This window comes from Eleutherodactylus coqui, chromosome 4 (genome assembly GCF_035609145.1).
Source record: "Eleutherodactylus coqui strain aEleCoq1 chromosome 4, aEleCoq1.hap1, whole genome shotgun sequence".
Taxonomy (NCBI): Eukaryota; Metazoa; Chordata; class Amphibia; order Anura; family Eleutherodactylidae; genus Eleutherodactylus; species Eleutherodactylus coqui.
The window spans coordinates 145,153,924-145,162,752 of NC_089840.1; the positions used below are offsets into that span (position 1 = coordinate 145,153,924).

The window sequence follows — 8,829 nt, forward strand, 5'->3', positions numbered from 1 at the left end:
GTTAGTCGATCAGTAGTTGCTCCAGTGCTACAGCTTTCTCAATTAGTTAATTACATACAAAAAAAATGGCTAATCACAAAATGTTCACACGTCCATAGTCCATACAATACAAGTTTATTTATAACTTATTTTCATATTTGGGCTACATGGTTTCTCCGCAGATTTGTTGCCAAAAATGTCAGGTGAACCCATGAAAGGAAACACAGAAAGTGGAAGGCCAGTTTTTAATAAATACAGATAAACACCATGAAATACAATATACGCTTAAATCAATGTATCAGTTAGGCCGGCATTGTCCAAAATCAGGAGCATAAAAACAAAGCCGTGTTTGATACATTGTAGTTAGTAGAATTTGTTGTTTTACCATCAGAGCTTTCCGCTACCTAGAAGGTTGCAGCTAAGGGAATTTGGTCCTCTTCAATGAGGCCACGTTCAGACGTTGTGGATGGGGAGTGGATTTTTTGGTGTAGATTCCGCACTGAAAATCTATGACAATTTACAGTACATTACATCTAAATGGGGTTTCCAAAACCTGTTACATGCGTAAGTGGCCCAAATGTCAGCGTATGCTGCGGATTTGAAGATCTACGGCACGCGCATTATGCTGTGGAACTGTTGGGAATTAGTACAGGGAATTTTGCACTTTGCTGCATCTTTACAGCTGATTCATGACCATAATCTGGAAAAAGTGCCATATCTGAACCTGCTGTTTAGGAACATGTACAATATACAACCAGAATAAGCACTGTACAGAATGCAAAAATGTTCCGTATTAGGTGACATAGTTTGCATTGTATAACTTCCAGGTTCTGTGCTCACACTCTGAATGCGCTCGCCTGGGTATACTGCCATATATAGTGGTATCCTTTCCAAATTGAAATACACTACCACTACACCAACCCTGAATATGGCTGTCAGCATTAACTTCTATAATGAGTTACAGATGAGGAGTTCTAGATTATTTGCTGATGGCTTTTTTCTCACTGACATGTATACACTGACAACAGAACATCACAGGGCTTATGTACACAGAGTGCATGGTTGTGATGCAAGCAGTTCAGGCTGTCTATATGTAAGTCACTATACTAAACTTTTCCTAGTGACACTAAATTTAATGCACTATACTAAACTATACCGTTCTCAGTGACACTATATTTAATGCACTATACTATACTGTTCTCAATGACACTATATGTAAGGCATTATACAGTTCTCCGTGACACTATATGTAAGGCACTATACTATACCGTTCTCAGTGACACTATATGTAAGGCACTACAGTGTTGTCAGTGACACTATATGTAAGGCATTATACTGTTCTCCATGACATTATATGTAAGGCACTATACTACAGCATTCTCAGTAACACTATATGTAAGGCATTATACTGTTCTCAGTGACACTATATGTAAGGCACTATACAGTTCTCAGTAACACTATATGTAAGGCACTATACTGTTCTCAGTCACACTATATGTAAGGCACTATACAGTTCTCACTGGCACTATATATAAAGCAGTATGCTATGCTGTTTTCAGTGGCACTTTATGTAGGGCACTATACTGTTCTCCATGATACTATATGTAAGGCATTATACAGTTCTCAGTGGTACTATATGTAAGGCACTATACTGTTGTCAGTGACACTATATGTAAGGCATTACACTGTTCTCCATGACACTATATGTAAGGCATTACACTGTTCTCCATGACACTATATGTAAGGCATTATACTGTTCTCAGTGACACTATATTTAAGGCACTATACTACACCGTTCTCAGTGGCACTATATGTAAGGCACTATACTACACCGTTCTCAGTGACACTATATGTAAGGCATTATACAGTTCTCAGTGACACTATATTTAAGGCACTATACTACAGCATTCTCAGTAACACTATATGTAAGGCACTATACTACACCGTTCTCAGTGACACTATATGTAAGGCACTACAGTGTTGTCAGTGACACTATATGAAAGGCATTATACTGTTCTCCATGACATTATATGTAAGGCACTATACTACAGCATTCTCAGTAACACTATATGTAAGGCATTATACTGTTCTCAGTGACACTATATGTAAGGCATTATACAGCTCTCACTGGCACTATATATAAAGCACTATGCTATGCTGTTTTCAGTGGCACTTTATGTAGGGCACTACACTGTTGTCAGTGACACTATATGTAAGGCATACAGTTTTCAGTGACACTATATGTAAGGCACTATACTGTTCTCAGTCACACTATATGTAAGGCATTATACAGCTCTCACTGGCACTATATATAAAGCACTATGCTATGCTGTTTTCAGTGGCACTTTATGTAGGGCACTATACTGTTCTCCATGACACTATATGCTGTGCACTTTTCTGGGGCACTAAATAATGAAGAAATACATTTTGAGAGCTAAAAAAATAAGTCAGAGCTATTTAACTAACAGGGGTCTGGTCACTAAGAAAATACCCCTAGTATTAAGAAGGTGAGGAGCTTGTAAATGCAGAACTACTACAAGCATGTGTCAATGAGGCCAAAACGACATTGGTCATAGTTATTTTACCTTGTTCTTTTGTAACCTTGTAAAGATCTCAATAATGGAGTTCACTTCACATTTCTATCAGTACCTAAGCACATGTTTATGCCAAGAGCGCTGCTTTCTGAAGATCATTAGGTGAGCAGAGGCTTCTGAATGGCAGCGGGCCTTTAGGAAGACTCTTTCATTTAAAGTTACAGCAACAAATGCAAAGACCAGAATACCCAGAATTTGCAATTTTTTTATGCATTTTGACATTTGGCTTGAGCTGAATGTATTTCTTACTGAATGTATTAGTCGACAATGATATGCTTTGTTTCTCTCTCAGTACTTATCCAGCCTGGCCGCTGTACTGTCCATAGGGCAGCTGTGTACATACATGTGATGTAACGGTATATTACATAGCACTTCCACATCTATTTAATACTTTGGGCAAGAGAACTGTCCTAAATGTAAAGTGAAGAGACGTTTTCTGTGTATTCACATGTAGCCGAAGTGTTGCAGAAGTTTCTGTCTGTTGTTTCATCCGAATAGTGTTTGCAGATAGTTCAGTGCTCGTTACAGAAACAACGCGGTTCACATGTCTGAAACAGATATTTAGTTACAGAAATTTTTGCTCTTTAATGGGGTGTTTTTAAGCGGTTTGCTCTCTAGCAGTCCCTACTTTGTGATGTTTGGTCTGATCTGTCCAGCACTAACATTGCACTTCACCTTTTAATCCATTCAGTTTGATCTATTCTTTTCACCTCAAACATTCAGAGTTTTACTCCAGTTGTCCTCTATTTGCCATGTACTACATTCTCCCTTTTTGTTAGGTTATGAGGATGGGATCACTACCGGTATCTATGTGATTTGTGTTCATTTTCTTCTATTTAGCACGGTGTGCCCAGCTGTAGTGCTGCATCATTTCCACTGTATGGGGGGTGAAGCGGTTCCAGTTTTGTACTGTTGTCGGCATCGTCACTTGCAGCACTTGTTTTACCCTCATCATCGCAGCAACAGCAGCAACAATCCAAGAACGCCTGTCCTAGTGGTTTAGAGGTACATAAGAGGAGAACGGGTGTTACTGCAGACTTCAGGAATAAGAAAAACTGAGTGATAAGTGTCAAAAGATTCTCCGGGAGATCCAGACTGGTATAGGCCACCAAGATATTTGTGATATTTTCAGGGAGGATGCAAACTCCATATACAATAGCTAGACCTGCCACTATCCAGCTCAGCTGACGTTGACACTGGCTATTTTTCATGTTCTTTGTGTTTCCAACAATTCGCAGAGTCACCAGTAGCGATGTCATAGTAAAAAGGAGGGGTAGACAGAAGTAGCAGCCAAGGAACCACCACATACGGGCATGTTTGTATGTCAGAACTAAGGAGTGTAGAACTGGAAGCTGATCAGGAGAGGGATGCATCACACAGAAGTCACTGATTAACCCTGATACTGGAGAGCGTTCCTGGTTCAGCTGCCACAAAAGGATTTCGGGGAGAGCAAGAGTCAAGGATCCAATCCAGATAACCGAAACCTTTCCCAGGATGGACTGGCATTGCTCCACTGGTCTTGGAGATAACTGGGATGAAGTTATTGACTGGAAGCGATCTATGCCCAGTGCACACAGGGAGAATGTTGTAACGCCAAGGGAAGAAACCTATGCCAAAAGGGAAACACAAAATAAACAATTTTCAAGCATGAATAGTTGATTGTTTTCAGTATATTCAAAATTTCTGCCATTACCCGGCCTATAGGCACTCCACATCCCATAAACAGCAGGCAGAGAAGTAAAACTTCATACAAGAGTCTAGATATCAAGACATTGAGCAGGGATCGAAGGTTTCTTCAGTCCTCGCTGTTAGAGCAGGTGCCAAGCACCCACTCTCTCTGGCACGGGAGACCTGCACCAGAATAAAGCTCCTTAATGGTTACCGTCAAAAGACCTATGGCCAGTCGTTAAGGGGTTAAAGGGAACCTGTCACCATGAGCAACAATGAACCTGGAACAGGTATGCCCATTGCACCCATATATAGTTAATTCTGAATTGCTGAAATGTTTTAGAATAAACAAACTTTGAAGTTTGACTTAAATTGGAGCACCTCTTCTGTAAGCAGGGACAGAGCTGTCCCTCTACAGGATGCGGGTGGGAAGAGGCCCAGCACAGCCCGCCCCTGTGACTCTGAACTCTGTTCCAAGTTGGACTTCAAAGTATATTTATTCTGAAATGCTGCAGTGTTTCAGAATAAAACATACATGGGTGCAATGAGCATACCTGTCCGGGGTTTATTGCCGCACGTGGTTTGGGTACCATGAATGTGGTGACAGGTTCCCTTTAAATCACTTCATAGTAATTACTAGGGAAATAATGCTAAATTATTATCCCCCAAACAGGCACATTAAAATTGGAAAAACCTCCCAAAATTGTCACTTTTTTATTGTAAATTTCAAATTTGTGTCATGTAAATGTATTTGATGCAGAATTCAGTCGTTTTAAAGTGCATTTTTAATGCTTTACTGACATCATTCATTTTTAGCCATAGGGACCAGTAAATCATACCCTCTTTTGTGTTCTAGCAGTTGGAAGTTTTTTGTTTTGTCAGCTGTATGATACCTTGTATTTTGCAGGATAAGTTCCAGTTTGTAGAAGAACTAATTTTGCCTAACTTTTATTAATGTTTTTGATTGGGGCAATGTAAGAAAAAACTATTTCACCATTGGTTTATGGGATTTATTGCAATGGAGATCACCATGTGGTATAAATATTAGGTTACCGTAACTTTACTCCAGAGGTCATTACAATTATGACAACATCAACTTTACAAATGTTTTTTGTGTTTTACTACTTTTGCACAGTATAAACACTTTTTTTTTACAGAAAAGACTTTGTGTGTCACTATAATCCAGGACAAGAGCATTTTTATTTTTCTGTTAACAGACCTCTATTTTGTGGGATGCCTTGTAGTTTTTACTGGCACCATTTTGAGGTGTAAACGACTTTTTAATTATTTTTATTCCTATTTTAGTGAAGCAAGATTAACAGAAAATGGCTACCTTGCTTAGCTTTTTTTTTTTTTTTACAGAATTTACCATACTGGATAAATAATGTAATATTTTAGAGAAGTTATGGAAGTGGTGTTACCTATTTTGTGCGGGTTTTTTTGTTTTAAATATCTAAAGCCTTGTGTAAGCGAAAAAAAAAGTTTTTACAATTTTGTTCTGTAAAAATATTTAGATGACTTGGGCAGCAATGACTGTGGCAATTGCAAGGCTAAACAGTGTAGAGGAGTGATTAGATAAGCAAGCCCTCATTTCGCTCCTTTTCTTGGAAAAAAGATCCCCATATGTAACAATCAGAGAGTAAATATACTCTGATTGATGGGAGGGTGATAACATTAGCAAGCATTTTACTACTCTTCCCTAGGACAGGGGGAGAGACAGGGGAATCACAAGTCTTCTCTGCTGCTTGCTGCTCCGACACACTGATAGAAAAGTGACTGCTGTCAATTCAATATATCCGACCCCACTTCAAACGGCTGTAGCTCCAGTACTGTAAGTGCTACTGAGATGCTTTTTGTGTCATTTTAAAACTAAGGCTTTAAAATGATACTAAAAGCATTTCAGTAGCACTGATAGAACCAGATCTACAGTTGTTTAAAGTAAAACAACTCTGCTTTTTTAAAACTGTAATGTCCTGCAGAACTAACAAAGCTCGTCCTAAACTGTAGGGGGGTAAGAATTGCTTAGAGGCACCAATAATAAATCTATATCTCTAGGTCTAGGGACAACAATCAGTTTCAGGTAATGAAAATCCAGATTTGATTTGTCTGAAATTAATTTGTACTTCTTAACCTTATCATGATCCCAGCGTTTAACATGAGATTTATTAACATCTTTTATTATAAAGCAATGCGAACATTTATTCAAGTGATTATAGACAGAATGGGAAACTGTAAAGTTGCTCCATTTAGGAATAAAATGTTTCGGCAGTAGTCTCGCTTCAAATTGCTTTTGTTGTATTGGATTTTCTATTTGCATATACATAAATGTTGGAGAAAAATGCTCACCTCCATGTATGGTACAATGCGGCAGGAGAGGACCCCCAAAAGTCTCCGATGCGTGATTTCTTGGAAGACAACTACAGGCAAACAGAAGAAGAGAAGCAGAAAATCCCACAAGGCAACACCAGCCAGGATGGAATCCCAGGCACTCTTCATCGACATGCTATGCCACACAATGCACATGATGGACAGGTTGCCAACAATGCCCACAGCAAATACCACTAGTGATAGCAGAAGCACTCCATAAGCACTGAGTGAGTTCTCACTCAAAGGATACAGTGAGTTTTTCAGCTTTGGCCCCCAGGTGGGCGACTGTGAGGAGTCATTTTGCATCTGATTCACATTAGGTAATCCAGTGGTTGGTGAATAGATAAGCCTTGGGTATCCTAAATTGCCAGCATCTTTTTTGGATCCTTCTCCCTGTGACCCTCTCCTGACTCGAGGTTTGGCAGCGGCATGCTTAACGCTCTGTACTGCAGCTGTGTGTCTGGATTCTTCATTACAAGCGCTGGTCTTGATGTTTGATAAATGAAAAAACAGAAGAAACAGAAAGGAATCAAATAAAACTTTTGAAAGTTTCATACTTGCAAAAAACAAAAATACCCTTCTTTACAGCAGAGAGGAGAGGGCTGAGATAAAGCGGAGATACTACGGAGAGAAACTCTATAGAGCAACACAAAGAAGCACTTATCCCTCTGTGAATGCTTCACAATGTCTTTCCCACATGACCTGATGCTGTGCCAGACACTTTGCTCATTCCCTTTCTACATACATTGTGTACCAGCCTCGACTTTCTGCTCTCTGGCACCTCCTAGTGGCGTGACTATAAATTAGTTGCTTGTAACCCACAGCGAGATGCATTTTAGCTACAACTGTGTTTTTTAAAAGTTATAAACAGTATACAGAATATTTAAATAAACATTTTATAGCAACGTGTTCCCGTAACACAGCAGCATCCAAGCGAGATACTAATGAAAACAAAATGTCATGTGAAGAGTAATGCAGTGTACTAGTTGCTGGGGCAAACAATCCATGTTTGTTTCGGCATAATGAAGGTTTTGAAAGTATGATGTCATTAATTTACCAGATGCAAGAATCACAGAAAGAGATGCAAAAACTACAACAATATGGGTTGGCTCGCATCGTGGAACAGAGGAGGACATACCATTTATCTATCTGCAGCAGCAGGGCCAACTGCTACGTCATGCTAAATACTATCAATTCCTCATCTAGCATTAAACTCTCGTCCCTGAAACCAATATACACACAACTCACATTTATTGGGAAAGGATTATGCCCAATTTTGAGTGGGTTATTAGTGAAGGACCTACAAATTTTCATCTATATGTCCTCCTCAAGGTTCATAAATGTATGAAGGGAATATTGCCCATTATTTACAGGCTTTGAGGGGTTATGTACTCCTGTATTTTGCTTTTTGGACTATTATCTCAGAATAGGGGTAGAAACACTACTGTCCCGTATCTGATGGATTCAAAGAAGCTAGCAGTTTTAAAGACATTTCTTTAGAGTAAGACATTGGAAGTCAAATCCTTCTACATATGCAAGAGGCATAAGGTTGGCTTGGAGACAATCTAATTTTTTAACTTTCAATGCAGAATCCAGATAAGGATCTGATACATTAATTGAAGACTTTGAGCAGTTTGTACTGATATTTTTTTTTTCCTTTTTAAGGATACATATTTCCTGAAAAGGAGGGACCGCAATGGGGTCAACGTGTGCACCCTGATATGCAAACCTCTTTTTAGAGTTATGGGTGAGGAATTGCTATTTCAGAATGACATGCAATTGCATCACTGGTATGTCAGAGTCTAGAAGGAGTTCGCTTTTAGAAAAAAAAGACTGCAGTGAATTTCTGTATGGCTGTTTTACTCTTTTTATCCTCTAGATTTTCAAGGCGAATTGAGGTTGACAATTTCTAAGCACATGGAGAATTTGCACATCCTTGGAAGATAATGAGAGACAAAAAAATAGACTTCATTGTTTTAATCTCGGTGAAGAAAAAATGTATTGATCAATGATATTGGAGATGAATTACAAAAGCAAAAGAAAAGATGGAAAAGCGAGACACATAATCACCTACAATCATAATACTGGCTCACTTAAGAACTGAACCAGATGTTGCAAAAGTATTAACCACTATGCCATCCATCATAACTGGAAGGCGCAAAGGGCTGTGCTGCTGAGGAGCCACTATGTACTTTATATAGATATATTATTTGGGTTTCTA

General features: G+C 39.0%; 1 protein-coding gene across 1 annotated transcript; it reads right to left on the bottom strand.

The window, feature by feature from the left end:
* Positions 1-210: 210 nt before the first annotated feature.
* Positions 211-7,257, bottom strand: GPR37L1 (G protein-coupled receptor 37 like 1). The gene is made up of 2 exons (XM_066600238.1): positions 6,588-7,257; positions 211-4,180 (listed from the first exon to the last, which is right to left on the bottom strand). Exons 1-2 carry the CDS (start codon positions 7,161-7,163, stop codon positions 3,410-3,412), a joined length of 1,347 nt encoding a protein of 448 aa, XP_066456335.1. The 5' UTR covers positions 7,164-7,257; the 3' UTR covers positions 211-3,409.
* Positions 7,258-8,829: the final 1,572 nt, after the last annotated feature.

What these genes read in the sequence shown, in the direction of transcription:
- GPR37L1 (XM_066600238.1), bottom strand. Translation starts at nt 7,163, where the DNA reads ATGAAACTTTCAAAAGTTTTATTTGATTCCTTTCTGTTTCTTCTGTTT. An exon ending in GCATTGTACCATACATGGAG is followed by an intron (nt 4,181 to 6,587) that starts GTGAGCATTTTT and finishes CTTTTGGCATAG; the next exon opens with GTTTCTTCCCTTGGCGTTAC.